The sequence below is a fragment of the Equus asinus genome, chromosome 21 (assembly GCF_041296235.1).
Source record: "Equus asinus isolate D_3611 breed Donkey chromosome 21, EquAss-T2T_v2, whole genome shotgun sequence".
Classification (NCBI taxonomy): Eukaryota; Metazoa; Chordata; class Mammalia; order Perissodactyla; family Equidae; genus Equus; species Equus asinus.
The window spans coordinates 94,098,140-94,114,900 of NC_091810.1; the positions used below are offsets into that span (position 1 = coordinate 94,098,140).

General features: G+C 37.4%; 1 protein-coding gene and 1 long non-coding RNA gene across 9 annotated transcripts in view; one reads left to right on the top strand and one right to left on the bottom strand.

Annotated features, from left to right (window-relative positions):
- LOC139041478 (uncharacterized) overlaps positions 1-15,508 on the top strand; it is a 46,367-nt gene extending 30,859 nt beyond the window's left edge. Inside the window, exon 3 of the long non-coding RNA XR_011496691.1 lies at positions 14,718-15,508. This is a non-coding gene — a long non-coding RNA (uncharacterized lncRNA). The remainder of the gene's footprint in view (positions 1-14,717) is intronic.
- ANKUB1 (ankyrin repeat and ubiquitin domain containing 1) overlaps positions 1-16,761 on the bottom strand; it is a 51,363-nt gene that overhangs the window by 31,048 nt on the left and 3,554 nt on the right. For 2 of the 8 annotated variants that reach the window (XM_070493651.1, XM_070493644.1), the window contains exons 2-7: positions 16,320-16,470; positions 11,272-11,401; positions 10,063-10,281; positions 9,530-9,640; positions 3,477-3,678; positions 315-801 (exon numbers count right to left, since the gene is read on the bottom strand). In XM_070493651.1, coding sequence (XP_070349752.1) covers positions 315-404 — 90 coding nt within the window. In that variant the 5' untranslated portion in view covers positions 405-801; positions 3,477-3,678; positions 9,530-9,640; ... (1 more) ...; positions 11,272-11,401; positions 16,320-16,470. Of the gene's footprint in view, positions 1-314; positions 802-3,476; positions 3,679-4,149; positions 6,443-9,529; positions 9,641-10,062; positions 10,282-11,271; positions 11,402-12,911; positions 14,702-16,319; positions 16,471-16,761 lie in introns of those variants that run through there. The other 6 variants (XM_070493645.1, XM_070493647.1, XM_070493648.1 and 3 more) reach the window with 6 other exon arrangements.

Genomic DNA, 16,761 nt, shown 5'->3' on the forward strand with positions numbered 1-16,761 from the left:
TAGCCTAGAGTTAGTGTCCTGTTTGTGTCCTTTCACGAAGAATTGCAGTAATACCATCTGGCCCATACACAGCCTACAAATCTCATAAGGAAAAGTTACATTTTTTTTTTCCTGACCCTTTTCCTGCCTAACACCTCCATAGTTACAATCTTCCTATCAGACTACTGTGTAAGCAAACAATATTTTGAAATAGTTTTGGTTCCTTGTTTGCTGAAAAATGTCCCCAGTACTATGTCCACCTCATGCACAGTTTAAACTTCACTGCACAGTTAAAATTAATAAACATCTTAGTGGCTCAGGGACAAAGTACATACCTTTATCATCAGCTTGACAGCCTCCACAGTTTCATCTGCAGAAACGTCAAACGGGTCAAAAGATCCCTCAAAGGCTATGAAAATTCTCATTTTCTCCAAAAAAAAAAAAAAACCCCACCACTTTTTTCAAAGATCCTGTTGGGTAGCTGGAAAAATTCCGATTCACAGGTAAGAACAAAATTGGTGGCGGGAGGCAGCTGTTGCTATCCAGCCCGAAGGTGAGTTGAGCCAATGTGAAGAGGCGGGTCCCGCAGAATCACAGCATCGGGGGCAAGGCAGACAGCAGCTATGTGGAGGAAACGTTCTCTGCTGGTGGCAGCAGTCAACATCCACTTTTGTCCCGTATTATGGAAACCAGCAAACTTGACAATGGTCGGGGCAAGTGTGAACAAGCTTCAAACATGTAATGCAAAGATGCCACACGTAAATTACACCATCCACTGCCTCTTGAATCCATCTTCACTTGGGTACAGCTGATTGAATGACCCTTCAAAATAGATATTTGATTGAGATGCAGTGGCACAGAGTAAAGCAAAACAGAGTTGAATTAATTGAATGTGATAATCCTGAAAGTTCCCTGTAAATAACTCTGAGCTGAAGCCTTCTAGTTTCCATAACAACTTTGTGTACTTGTTCCCTGATGGTATTTCTAATCCTGCCATGGGATAGAGAACAATACCCACTTACACCAGGGAGATGAATGTGTAGGCAAATGACTCTGTGGCTTTCGCTTCCCATTTCTGCCTAATGGAATCTACCCAATAGCAACACAATATAGTTGGTATTTCTTTTGGTCCTTGCTTTTATGTTATTTAGAACAACTTACCATTGTTATTTCTTTCAACTTCCCTTAGTGTTGGTGGAAAATATTTCAAACCCCACTCAATAAATGAGCAAAGATATTAAGTACCATTACTCAAGTTTTATAGAGTAAGCATTTTCCTGCAGCTTAATTCTAAGACTCTCCTCTGAAATCCCCAGTATGATACACCTGGTTTAATGCTATCGTTAACCATGTCTGATAATTCCTTCTGACCTAGGACAGAATCCTCATCTTGCATTTCTTTTTATTCTTAGCAGCACTGAGCACAATGTGAGTCATGTGATAGGTGCTTGGTAAATGTCAACCTGTTGATTCCATTCTGATTCCCAACTGGAGTTCCAACTATAAGAAATTTGAGAAAATGGAAAACATAAAACGGGCAAAGGATTTTATTGCAAAGCTAACTATTTTTGCCTCATATTTTTCACGTGTGGCAACATAATGATATCTTCTTGATCTGTCAACGTTTTGAGAGAAAGCATGTTAACATAGGATGTACTTGATGCTGTTTGGGTGTGTTGTCCACCCTCCCCCACCACTTCCAGCCGCTGTTACTGTTGACTGCTAAGGGCTCATAGCTACACCCCCTTCTCCGAAGAATTGCCCTCAGTTGATGGCAGCTGCCTTGCCAGGAAACGCACCTCCTTCAATAACTGACTGCTAAGGGGCTACAAAAGGCCTGCCTGCTTATATCAAGAGGTGAAAATTGTGCAGAGGATCCCTGTAGATCAGGCCATGGCTGGACTTTACCCGACACTACATCCGTCTGTGGCTGTCTTCTTCCCAATCATGCTTAACTCTCTCCCTTACTAGTTTTGCTTGAAGAGCACTGCCTCAGTAATTGATATGCATCCCGATTCCTGCCTCAGGCTCTGCTTCCAGAGAAACCAACCTAAGGCAGGGGATCTTCAGGAAGCTCATATGCCTTAAGAAATCACAACCAACTGCTTTGTAGCTTCCTGAATGAACTGCATGTTTATTTATACACATGTATTTTTGTACACTGTCGTAGACTTGCCTTTTGGAGTAAATGCCCATCTCAGAATGATGTCATTAAGTACTTGCTCCCTTCTCCTGCCCACACGCAGCCATGTTTGCAATGTGACCCTATTCTCGTCACCATAGTTGGATCCGTCACAGTTGGATGGACCAGAATGGAACTCTCAGAATCCTTTCTTTTCAGACTGAAGGAAAATAGGACTTTGTGTTGAATCTGTAACATGCAACTTAGTAACTATATGAACCATCTTCTTCCTCCAAATGTGACTGAATGGCAGAGTAAGCTGACTAAGAAGAAAGAATGAGGCAGACACAGGAAGAGGACCAGAGGACACAGAGAGACAGAGAGCACTCCCATGGTTTCTGTTGCCCTTGAATCTTGTGAGACACCCTGTCTCTACATAGTAAATTGTCCCCATTTTGCTTAAGCATGCTCCAGTTGGTTTCTGTTACTTAAAATAAAAAGTGTTCTAACGATTATTTTTCAAGATTCAGCTTCCTTTGGAACAAGGATATTCACTATTACCGCTATTGTTGTCTACTGTTCTTCTCAATATACTAGCCAAAATGTTTTGACGCGAGAAATAAAAATTGGGAAAGAGCAAGTAAAATTATCCCTATCATAGAAGACATAATTGTAACCCAATAAATCATGACAATCAAAATTTTAACACTACTAGAAATAACGAAATAATTTAACTAGGTGGCTATGTTTAAAATTAATACACAGAAATTAATACTTTCTAGAAACAAATAACAGATATAGAGGATGTGATGGAAGAAAATACTCCATTTATAAAAGAAAAAAAGAACTATATTAGGAATAAACTTAGCAGGAAGCATGTAAGAGATATACAAATAAATATGAAAACAAAACTGATAAACATGAAAGTCTTGAACAAGTGGACCAGCATACCATAACCTCGGAAGGAAGGTTCAAAACCATTAAAGTTATCAGTTCTTCCTAAGTAAATATATCAGTTAATATTATCCCACTAAAAACACCAACAGGAACTTTTTCCAGTTTTATTAAGATATAATTGACATATAACGCTGCGTAAGTTTAAGGTGTACAACTGATGATTTGATATTTGTATATATTGTGAAATGATTACCACAATAAGGTTAGGTAACATCTATCATCTCACACAGTCATCTTTTTCGTGTGTGTGGTGAGAACATTTCAGATCTACTCTTAGCAACTTTCGAGTATACAATACTGTATTGTTAACCAACAGGATTTTTCTAAACTAGGCGAGGGGGTTCTAAAATTAATGTAGAAAAATAAGCAAGTATAGCTAGAAAAACTCTGGAAAAGAAGAGTAATGAGAGGCACTTACCTACAAGATGTTAAAACATATTATAAGGCTACAATAATTAAAATGGTGTGGTCCTGGCACATGAAGAGTCAGAAAAATCAATTGAAAAATAGAAAGCATAAAAATAGACTCAGAAGAATTTAACATATGATAAAAATGGCATCTTGCATCAGTGGGGATGGTGTGGGGAAATAAGGTAGTGTTGGATTAACCAGGTGGTCACCTGAAAAAAAAAAAAAAGTGGAGTTATACTTTTTACCCTGCATAATGAGAAATTAAAAATGAACAAAGATTTAAATGTAAAAAATAGAACTATAAAAAATGTTTCATAATATTTCTATGAGAATATTTTTTAACTCACCTCTAGTTGTGACCTTTCTGTCACAAAATTACTGAAGCCATAAAAGAAAATATTGATAAATTCAACTATATTTAAAAAAATTTGAATGGCAAAAACTACTTGATATAAAGTCAAAGACAAACTGAGAAAAATATTTGCAACTATTATGGATAAAGGCTAATTTCCTTTATACATAAAGAGTACCCACAAATCAATAATCAGTAAAAAAAAATGAACAAGTGATATAAACAGTTTACAGTAAAGGAAATACAAGTGGCTTTCAAATATATATATATACTTAGTTCATAACAGGAGAAATGTAAATTAAAACTATAACATGATGCCATTTCTTACCAGGAAGTTGAGAACGATCCAAAAGTTTGATCACACACTCTTGCTGAGTCTGCTGCAATCATACTTTGCCATAGAGAGTATTATTTGGTACAATTCCATACATAGAAAAATTTGGGAATGTATATTAAAATTACAAATGCACATATTATTTGATTTACAAGTTCCATTTCTAGGATTTTACCCTTACAAATATATATGGCTATTTGCAAAATGACATAGGTACAACACTATTCATTGCAGAGTTCTTGGTAATAGGAAAAGGTTAGAAACATTTTCCACATCCACCAATAGGGGACCCATTAAATAAATTATTTTTCATTCATACAATGCTATACAGCTATAAAGAAGAACAAGGAAGTTCTTTCTATACCAATAAGCAAAAATCTCCAAGGTATAGCACTAAGTGAAAAAAGTGAGGTGGAAAACAGAGTGTGTAGTATAGTAACATTTGAGGAAAAAAGGAGGAAATTGTATCTATAGATATAATATAATATATATGCTATAGATATAGATGTGATATGATATAGATACAGATAATTTGCATATACTTCAACATCCCTGGAAATACACTCAGGAAACTAGAAACATTGGTGCCCATGGAGAGGAGACTTGAGCGACCAGGGATCAAGGATAAGAACAATACTTTTCACTGTCTGATCTTTTTAAAAATAGACTTTATTTTTATTTATTTATTTTTTTTGAGGAAGATTAGCCCTGAGCTAACTGCTGCCAATCCTCCTCTTTTCGCTGAGGAAGACTGGCCCTGAGCTAACATCCGTGCCCATCTTCCTCTACTTTATATGTGGGACGCCTCCCACAGCATGGCTTGACAAGCGGTGCCATGTCCGCACCTGGGATCCGAGGTGACAAACCCCAGGCCGCCTAACGAAACATGTGCACTTAACCGCTGCACCACTGGGCTGGCCCCTAGACTTCATTTTTTAGAGAACTTTTAGGTTCACAGCAAAATTGAGCAGAAAGTACACAGAGTTCTCATATACCCATAGACCCACTGCCCCCACACAGGACAGCCTCCCCCATTAGCAAAATCCTGAACTGAATAGTACATTTGTTACAATTGATAAACCTACACTAACACATCATTATCACTCAAAGTCTATAGTTTACATTAGGGTGCACTCTTGGTGGTGTACATTTTATGGGTTTTGATGAATGTATAATGACATGTATCCAACACTAGATTATCATACAGAATAGTTTCACAGTCTTAAAAATCCTCTGTATTCTGCCTATTCATCCTTTCCTCTCCCCTAACGCCTGGCAACCTTTGATGTTTTTACTGTCTCCATGGTTTTGCCTTTTCCAGAATGTCATATAGTTGAAATCACGCAGTATGTATCCTTTTTAGATAAGCTTCTTTCACTTAGTAATATGCATGTAAGTTTCTTCCACATCTTTTCATAGCTTGATCGCTCATCTCTTTTTAGCGTGGAATAATATTCCATTGTCCACACGTACCACAGTTTGTTTATCCATTCACCTACTGAAGGACATCTTGGTTGCTTCCAAGTTTTGGCAATTATGAGTACAGCTGCTATAAACATCTGAGTGCAGGTTTTTGCGTGGACATTAGTTTTCAAGTCATTTGCGTAAATACCGAGGAGTGTGATTGCTGGATGGTATGGTAAGAGTAGGCTTAGTTTTGTAAGAAACTGCCAAACTGTATTCTAAAGTGGCTGTACCATTTTGCATTCCCACGAGCAATGAACGAGAGTTCCTGTTCTCCGCATCCTCACCAGCATTTGGTGTTGTCAGCATCTGCATTATCTTTCAATTCTCTTAAAATGTTGAACCATGTGAATGCATTAATGAGTCAAAAAAATTAAATTAGAAATAAAATACAATAAAACGAAGAAAAAAAAGAAGCCCAACTCAGTGCCTTCAAGAAGCCTTCTTGATCTCCCCAGGAAAGCTGACCTCTCTCTATATTCTTCCACGGCATCACACATTCTTTAACTACAGAAGCTTTTGTACTGCATTCCATTTATTACGTCAGTGTCAGCCTTCCGTCTAGACTGTGAGCTTCTTGATGGACAACAGTGTCTCAGTCACCTTTGTATCTCCAGTGGCCTAGCCCAGTGCCTTGCAGAAACTGAATAGACAAGCTAGATTATTGTAGATTGATATAATTAAAAGTTGCCTTGTGTTAAAAAACAAAATTTAATGGAGTAAATTTTAAAGATCTTGTTTGCTTTATTCAATGATTCATGAATTGGGCAGCACCCCGTCTAGCAGATAGAAAGGAGTTCTGAAGAACTGTACAAAATGAAAGACTTTTTTTTTTTTTTTTTTTTAAAGATTTTATTTTTTCCTTTTTCTCCCCAAAGCCCCCCGGTACATAGTTGTGTATTCTTTGTTGTGGGTTCTTCTAGTTGTGGCATGTGGGACGCTGCCTCAGCGTGGTCTGATGAGCTGTGCCATGTCCGCGCCCAGGATTCGAACTGACGAAACACTGGGCCGCCTGCAGCGGAGCGCGCGAACTTAACCACTCGGCCACGGGGCCAGCCCCCAAAATGAAAGACTTTTATAGGCAGAAAGGAGTGGGACAAAGATTACACTAGCAAAGAGCAGATTGTTTGTGGCAAGGTCATCTTCCGTTACGGGATGGCAGGGTCCATCAAGTAGATGGCCTCACTAGTGCCGACCAGGCAATTCCAGATTGACTGTTTTAAGATTCTATTCCTGGGAGAGGCTGTAATTAAACTAGGTATTAAGTCTTGGTTTGGTGATGTGGGCCTAAGCACAAGTGACTCCATTTTGGACCTGTTGTCTCTTTTTTTAACACTTGTAACAACGAAATGATAAGCAGACTTGTAAACTTTCTTAGCAATCGGGGGACAGCTTGAAATGATAAAGATTAGACTTGAAAATTCTCTTAGTTGCAATGTAGGAACAGTATGGTTAGCATCTGGAGGCCCTTTTTAGTTTTTTTTATTTTTCTAAGAGTTTTAAATTAATTTAGTTAGCCTATTGGGTGCCTCCTACGTGCAATGGAATATGGTACATCTTTGGAAGATTTGGTGATGATGTGACTTTAATGGATTTGCTATGCATAGGGAAGATGATAGCTGTCCAAAACACCTGGACCAGGAACTGTATTATAGGATGAAGTGTGATAAGACAGGTGCCAACACAATAGATTGTACGCAAGTGAAGAGACGTTTGATCTTCATCTGAGATGAAGCTCTACTGATCATTAGTTATATTCATTCAGGACAGATACACCGGGCCCCCACTATGTGTCAGGGGCTGTTCTGTGCTGGATCATTGCAGTGAACAAAACATGGAGCTTTTGGTCTAGTGTGATGTGTGTGTGTATTTGGGGTGGAGGAAAGGTTAAGGATAGGCAAGGAATAGGGAGAAGGGACAAAGACAACAATTAACAAGCAATAAGTAAATAAGCTTTGTTTAAAGAGAATGGTCAGATAGTAGGGATAATCATGGAAAAAGTAAAGACAAAATAAATGTGGAGAAATAGGAAAGGAATTGCTTGCTAGGAATAATGGTAGGAAAGAACTAGGTTAAATGCATGGAAAACAAGTAAATAGGAAGATGACACACACCAAGGGAGAAAGAGAAAAATAATGTTACAAGATCCAGACCAGGGTAAAAAAGAAACAACGATGCCACAGTCAGTGACTAATATTTTAGTCCTCTGATCTCTTACATATTTCAAAGATGGAAATCAGTTACTTGATTCTTACTTCTGTACTTAGTCATGGCATTCTCTCTCTTATAGTCTAATCCTTTACTTCAGGTTCCTTTGAAAAACCCTGAAATAATTACACGTTTAAATTGACTTTACAATATTTTCTAATTTATGATATATTGATATGTCATACATGTGATATGACATATACAAAATAATAAGAAATAGAATTTTATGTCACATGGTACACAGTATTGTAAAGAAATGCTGAATGATTGGTGGTCCTTACAAGAATACAGTTACGTGTCGCTTAACCACGGGGACACATTCTGAGAAATGTGTCATTACGCAATTTTGTTGTTGTGCGAATGTCATAGAGCGTATTTACACAAACCTAGATGGTATAGCCTACTACACACCTAGGCCATATGGTACTAATCTTATGGGACAACCGTCCTATACGTGGTCTTTCGTTGACAGAAACATTATGCAGCGCATGACTGTAGTATATTCACCTTAGGAGTATCTGCTTTGGTATGAAAAATTCTCAGAGCTGATGTGTTGAGAAAGAATTGATAGCATCTGTTTTTAATATACAGTTATGCTTTTATTATTGTAACTTTAAAATTTGTCATTGAGTTCTGTTCTTTCCATCTAAGAAGGCACAGACGTGTCTTTGGATCACCTGATGACCCTCTCCATGTGTGGATTCTGACTGTGTTTTCTCAAGTGGGGCCTAAGATTTTCAGTCTAACAAACTCCCTGGACCATATTCTAAATAGCAAGGAACTCGAAGCTATCCGGAAATTTTAAAAAATTAATTGTAAACAGAAAGAGATTTTCACCCGGCTGACTCCCGATTTAATACAAAGAAAACCAGAAGAAAATTATTGTTTAAAATTCCACTGTAAATAGTCTTACCAACCGTGATTTCAATTCAGCTTTACTTAGTTTCTTGAGAATGATAAAAGTAAGGTATAAGCAAAACAATCTATTGAGATATGACTGATCTCAATCAGCATATTAATTTGTAGATTAATGAAAGTAAAGTGAGCTATCCTCAGTTTAAAATTCATGTTTTTAAAAGTCACACTTATTAAACAATAATTTTTTAGCAAATAAAAAGATGCAAGCTTATTTTGACTACAAAACTTTCTTCACATTTCTCAACCTCCCAAAAGTTTAAGAACTAGTAGTCTGTATTTTGAAAATGAGTTAGGTATGATAATTTACTGTTTTGACACCCACTTCTGAGTAGCTCTTGCTGTCTGGAAAAGCCTTTCATAGGAATCACTTGTCTCTTCTGCCAGGTTGGACCTTATGTTGCAATACGCCAGGTTTTTGAGAATAAAAACAAGTTCGAAAAAAGGAAGTAGAATTCTTAATTCTCAATATTCTTCCTGTCCTCATATTATTCCTGATTCTTCTAAGGTAGAGTTTTAATTTTGGTTTTTTAAAAGTAATTTGTTATTATTATTATTTTAACTGGAAGACAATCATGCAGGTTTAGGCAATCCTAAAACATCTAGATATATTGAATTAAATATAATACATCTTTGTAAGTGCACACAGGGCTTGCAAGAAAGTAAGGGATATCCTCCTGGGTCAACCAAAAAGGGAACTGAAAATCAGATTTTATAGTTTCTCGAATTTGCTACTTAGTAAAGAAAAACATGAAAAGAATCAATAGATTAAAGAAGATGGACTCACCTGTAAAAGGGATGGATGATGCTTTGGAAGTTTGGCAGCGATTTAGAAGCAGCATCAGTATCACCTGGGTACTTGCTGGAACTATATAGTGTCTCATACTCCACCCCGGACCTGCTGAACCAGACTCTGCATTTTAACAGACTCCCAGGGGTTCCTATGTATAATAAAGTCTGAGAAGCACTAGTCTACAGGATGTAACAGTTGAGGGATATTAGGAAGACTTCTCTTAACCCCTAAGTTTTTCCATCTATTCATTTCGGTATCTAAAATTTCATTTTCTTTTAAGGTATTGTGGTTTTGGAAGATACCCTATAAAGCATAGACCTTTAACAAGGCTAAGACTCTTGTATTCATTTATTAACGGTTTTCTAAACGACAGTTAGCTGAAAGCAGAGCTTTGGAGATCTAAGACGGGTAAATCTCAGGTATTGGAGAGTGCAGGATAGGCCCGGATAAGAGGTGCTATTCAGACGGGACAGCCATGCAGAGTTAGAACGTGATGAAATCTAGGGAGAAAAGGTTGCATTACTTGCCCCAGATAACACAGGAGTCATTTGGTTCCAACTTGGAGCCCTCTCTTTCATATTATACTGGCCACTCATTGTTTAGCATTTCGGTTCAGAGTTCAGGCTCTGATGTGGATGGACTTGCATTCAAATCCCAGTTCCAGAGCTCCAGAGGTCTGCTCCTGTTCTCACTAGCTCATGAGTTTGGATGAGTTATTTAATGTCATTGAACCATGGTTTTCTGATCTGTAAAAATAAACACAATAGTAGGACCTAAGGTTGTCGTGAAGATTAATAAAATAATGTATAAAAGAGCTTAGTACAGTGTTATGGCTGCTGCCACTGTTGTTATTGTTATTAGTGAGGGGAGCAGAGGGAACAAGGAAAAGTCTGGGAATATTTTGAGACCACTGGTCTCTTGGGGATAGAGTTAAAGATGGGAAATAACAATGTTGAAAGGAAAGACTGGAAAGGTTTGAGAATAAACTTTGCCTAATTAAAAATTTTACTTAGCAGTGAACATGAAGAGGCCAAGGAATAAAAAGTGAAGTCATTATGAAGTAGCCGAGGGGTAAGACAGAGAAGGAAGATTGGAAGTGAAAATAGGAAAGGCTAAACATAGCAATAAACTCTAGCAATTCTCATACAATGTATGTCTTTTTTAATTATTTGCTTATTATTACTAACATACCTAGTGTCTTTAATTTGATCATCTGAGCACGTGGCAAGTGTAATTAAATAGTTCCCCCACGTCTTTATTTTTGGAAATGAAAAAATTAGGGGCAGGTGCATTTCACTGAATCGCCAAGATTGATAAGACAACTATAATCAGGATGAAAGCTAGGAGAATTTCCAGGCTATAGAGCTCATCACCAGATGCAAAGCCTCTTTCAAGGAAGTGAAATTGTGTAGTTGATAGCTGGAATAAACTCATGCTTGATACAGGAAATACGCGGTGAACAGAAAAGAAGTCTACAATTAGGAAAACAAGCAGTATTGGGGAAATAGCAGTTATAAACGGTTTATTGTCAACTTAACTGAAACACAACAAACAGGAGGCTAAGTATCGTTGTGTTAGTTGGAATGTTTTATATCAGTACAGAACTTTTAAATTAAATTCTAACTTTAATTGCTTCCCCATTTACAAAGATCAAACACATCATGCTTGTCTCTTCTGCTTGCACGTGCTATTGTCTTGTCTCCTTTAATTGTGTCTAAATTGTGGCGAAAACTTACATTTTCATCAAATCCCCACAAATTAGGACAGTGACATCTCAGATCTTCTGTGTTCTCGTCTTTCCTCTTCAGCGCTTCCCATTCTATGGACTTTACTTCTCTGCCCGGAAAACCTATTTGATCTTGCAATCTACAAGGGAGTGGTGGGGAGAGGAGAACTTATCAAATATGAGGTGTCGATGGCCGACAATTAAATCTCTAACATCTGCCCTTCTTTTAGAATCCAAAGAAAATTATTAATGTAGGAATTCAAGCTACCATTCATTGTAAGGGTTCCATGTGAAAAAAATTCGGGACAGGAGCCAAGGAACTCTCAAAACATAACATGAAGGTGGCCATCCGCTCGACTTCCACTAAAGACTAGCTCTGAATATAGTTTACTTAGTTTAGTAGTTTTTATTCAATTCTGCAAAGGAGGCTGCTTGTAAATGATCTCATATGTTCCTGTACATTTAATGCCACTTTTACAATGAAGATCCCTAAATTTATCTCTCTTATTGTAACCACTCCTCTTCACATCCAGATGCCTGCTGGACAACTCCATCTGGATATCTCAATCTTAACGTGTACAAAAGTGAACTTATGCTTTTTCATCTGCAAATTTTTCTCTTCCATCATCACCCAGTTTTTTGTTTTGTTTTGTTTTTTAAGATTGGCACCTGAGCTAACATTTGTTGCCAATCTTTTTTTTTTCCTTCTCCCCACAGCCCCCCAGTACCTAGTTGTATATTCTAGTTGCAGGTCCTTCTGGTTGTGCTGTGTGGGTCGCTGCCTCAGTGTGGCTTGATGAGTGGTGCCATGTCTGCACCCAGGATCCAAACCAGGAAACCCTGGGCTGCCAAAGCTGAGTGCGTGAACGTAAGCACTTGGCCCCAGGCCGGCCCCCATCACCCAGTTATCTCTGTCATAAATGGTACCACCAGTCACCCAGCTGCTCAAACCAGAAACCTGGGAGTCATCATTAATTCTTCCTTTTTCTCTCATCCTCTACAGCCATCAGCAAATCCTCATAATTTTAACTCCAAAATATTTCTTTTTTCTGACCAGTTCTTTCTATCTCTACTGCCATCACTTTGGTCCAGGCCATTATTTTCTTCTTGGACTGTTACAACAATCTCCTGACTGGTTTCCTTGTTTTCACTCATGTCTTTCTTCAATCTATTTCCTACATAGTACTCCCTTAGAATCTTAAGACACAATTCAGATCACGCCACTCCTCTCCTTGAAATTCCTAATTGCCCTTAGGATAGAACCCAGACTTTTACTATGGTCTACAAACTCCTATGTCGGTGATTCTCAGGCTTAAGCATGTTTAAGAATCACTTGGAGAACTAGTTAAAACACAGATTACTAGGCCTGACTCCCAGGAATTTGATTCTCAGCCTGAGCCTGAGAATATAAATTTCTAACAAGCTCCCAGAGAAAGCTGATTTGGGCAGTCAAAGGCCACACTTGGATAGTGATGTCCAACCCCAATCTCATCTCTTTCCACTCTTCTTCTCCCTACATTCGAGCCCCACTGGCTTCCTTATCCTCAAATATGCTAGGCTTGTTCCAGCCCCAGGACCTTTGGACATGCTGTTCAATTCTTTCTCAGCATTTATTCTATTCTTTTGATAGCATCATGCCTATTTCCTTACCTCTCTCCTTTGATGTATGATCTCATGGGGCAGTTAATTAAGGCACCCTGATCAGGAGATGGGCATGTGTCACAAGGTGAGCCAGTGGCAGGCTTCCTCCCCCAAGTATGAACTGTGAACATAGTGATGGAAATGGCTGGAGTGGTACTGCCGTGACGAAAATGTTGATTCCGTGGGACAATTAAGGCTGTACTTCAGGCATCCTTTGAATCCTGTGAGTATCTCCATATCCTTCACGTAAATTGCCTTTTTAAACTTGAATTTACCAGGGTTGGCGCCTGTGGCTCACAACCTAAGAACCCTCATTCTTTAAGTCTCACCCTATGTCAACTTCTCAGAGAGGTTTCTCGGACAGTCTTGTGCAGTATGGGTCCCTCCTTTAATTCTCAAATGCTTTTCCTGCATATATTAAGATGATCTTTTAGCTTTTCACTTTTACTGTGCTAATGTGGTGAATCATAGGAATACATTTTATAGCGTTATCTTACATTTCAGGAATAAATACTATTTGGCCATAGTTTTTTTTTTTTTTTTAATCTTTGCTGGTTTTAGTTTACCAATGTTTTAATTGGGATTTTTGCATATGCATTCAAAGTGAGATTGGCCTATAAGTTTTCCTACTTGTGTGGTCTTTGCTCAGTTTTGGTATCAAGGTTCTACTGCCCTCATGGAATTAGTTGAATAGTTTTCCCTTTGAATTCTATGAAACTGTTTGTGAAAATTTTATCATGTATTCCTTGAGGGTATGGTGACCTCATTTTTAAAACTTTCTAGAGCTGACTTTTTTGAGGGGAGGGTTGCCGATTTTTGTGTGCTGTTTAAATTTCCTTAGCCTGCTCAGGTTTCCTTCATCTCCTCAGGTGTTTTGGTAAGTTCAAACTTTTTTCTAGGAAACCATCCATTTGATATTTTTTCATATTTATTATCTAAAGTTGTTCATAGTGTTCCCTTAGAATTTTAAAAAATATCTACTCTATCTATAGCTGAACCCTAATGTTGTATTCTCATCATATACCCTGGGTTCTCTGCCTTCATGTCTTTGATCTCTGCGTGATAACATCATATGCTGCCATGTGGGAAGGATTATTTCATGTGTGCTTAAAAAGGACATTTGCAAGTTTCTCTGTGTGTGCTGTGTTGTCTAAATATTTTATATTCTTACTAATGTTTTGTTTGCTTACTTAACCAGTGACTTAAAATGGTTTATAGAATTCTACTCTGATTGTAGACACGCCAACTTTTCCTTGTAAGCTTGTCAGTTCTTGCTTTAAATATTTTGAGTCTACGTTTCTAGGTGCGTGGTGGCTCAACGCAATTATAACCACTTTGCAAATTTTTCCTCTTATCATTATTTAATAATTCTACTTATCCTAATAACAATGCTTTTGACTTTAGGTCTGTTTTTTACCCTTTGATAGTAATACAGGTATACCAGCTTTCTTTCGGTTGCTATTTGCTTTGCATATCTTTCCCCCTCCTTTTACTATCAACCTGTTGGTGTCCTTTAAGTTTTAGTATTACGTCTTGTTTAAAAGAATATAGCTGACAATCTTTTAGCTGGTAAATTAACCCCATTTACCTCTTTTAGAGATTATTGATAGATTCCTTCTATCGCATGTTGTATTTGCCATTTACAATACTCTTTATTTGCTCCTTTCCCCCGCTCCTTCCCTGACTTCTTTTGAGTAATTACATTTTCTTTATTCCCTTTTTTATATCTACTGGTTTAAAAATTGTACTCAGTTTCCTTGCTCTCCATACTTTCTTGCGTCTCACCCCTTCTTTTTCTTTTTCTTCCCCCCCAAGCCCCTCCCAGTAAACAGCTGTATATTCTAGTTGTGAGTGCCTCTGGCTGTGCCACGTGGGACCGCCTCAGCATGGCCTGACAAGAGTGCCCAGGATCCGAACCAGTGAAACCCCGGGCCACGGAGTGGATCGTGTGAACCTAACCACTTGGGCATGGGCCGGGCCGCTCGGCCCATCTTTCTGGGTTCAATTTTCACTTATTGAAGACATCTTTAGAAGTTCTTTCAATAAAAGTCTCTTAGGAGTAAATGCTGTTTTTCCTCCGAAAATGTGTTTATTTTACCCTCACTGTTAAATGATAGCTTAACATGGCATACAATTCTAGGTTGACAATTGTAATTATTATTTTATATTAACATTTGAACATATTTCATTGAGTTGTGTTTTCTTTTGTTGCTATTGAGAAGCTAGCTGCCATTCCTTGGTAAGTAATTTATTGTTCTTTCTGTTTAAGAACTTCGGTTCTTCTTTGATCTTTAAATTTCACTACAGTGTACCTAAAGGTGAATTTCTTTTGTGTTTCTTTAGGGTATATTCCATGGATTGGAATTGCTGTGTTATAGAACATGGTTTTTTTTCAGCCTTCCCAGATAATGCGAAGTTGTTTCCCAAAGTGACTGAATTGATTCACACTCCTGAGTTCTTACGTCTTTATATTACATTATGTCATATGAATTTTTGCATGCTTATTTTGCAATACCTTTGTTAGCAAACAGAGGAAGACTGCCTCTCAATGCCCCAAATAAGAAAGGAAAAGTTGAAATTGTGTGTCAGTCATCTTAGACACAAAAGAGGGAAGCAATTCAGCTCAAGGGAAACAATGACCAGGTCATTTTTTTAGGCTTTTAACCTTAAACGACCTTTTTTCCTTGAAAATAAATAAACTTTGTTGAAAAACCCTTCTGACTGTTACCTGACTTTTTGTGTTCTGAACTTTTAATTTACTATCTTATAAAATGAATTTATTCATTTGTTTGGAACTTCATAAAGAAATGGGAGTCATTTCCAGTATTTAGCTAAAAATTTCCTAAAACAGTTTTTAGAAATTCTGTTTGGTACTTTTCCCAATGTGCCTTCTCCCTACATGTACGGATTCCTATGGATTCTATTCGTTCTCTTATCACAGTAATAACTTTATTTTCTTCTTCTCAAAATGAAAATAGCTTTTTATGTGATTCTAAAATTATCTTTTTTTCTGATTCTAAATATAATAATTCCTCTATTCATTTTAATGTCTCTAGTTGATCTAATTGCTTAAAGAGACTGCCTGCTTTCTTTTTATTACCTAGGAAGAACTACTTCTAAGCCATTTTAGACAAGTAATTGGGTATCTTGTCTTTTTAGTTGTTGGTGCTGTCTTACAATATTTTGGAGGCAGGAAATTCTACAATGTTACATGGTTTCTGTTTTGTACTTTCAGGAGGATTTTTTAAAACAGTCTCAAACACAAAGTCCTAAAAGCTCATTTTCTCTTATTTGTTTTTATAAAGAGATAATTAGTGGCTATTAGTATCATATGCTATATGAAACCTTCATGTTCTTGAAAACCATAATTAAGATAGCTATCAACCTTACTGTCTAATCTACTTTTCAAAAAATTACATTTTTCCAATCTATTTTCTTCCAATTTGCCTTCATTCAACACCAAGGGGAGAAGAAATGGGTCTCCAGGGTGTAGCGCAGTTCCTCTGCCTGGATGCAGCACAGAGTGCCTTCCCTTGTTCGTAACTGGAAGAACGATACCCATTGTGACCTAAAGAGCGAAATAAAGTCAGATTAAATGTCCTGTACTTAATGTGTCTTTATTTAAGGAATAAACAAAACTCTTCTTTGTTCTTTTTTTTAACCTGTAAAATGTGGACATTTTTTACTTTTTTCGATGTCATGCTAGAAAACTGATTTAATATAAAATCAATTTGAGATAATTTAATGAAGAAATGCTTATAGAGATATTCTAATTATGTTTACACTAATTACACTAGCTTTCATAGTAATATTCCCAACTCTGACTTTTACTTACGACTTTCTTAAAAGAGGACTATGT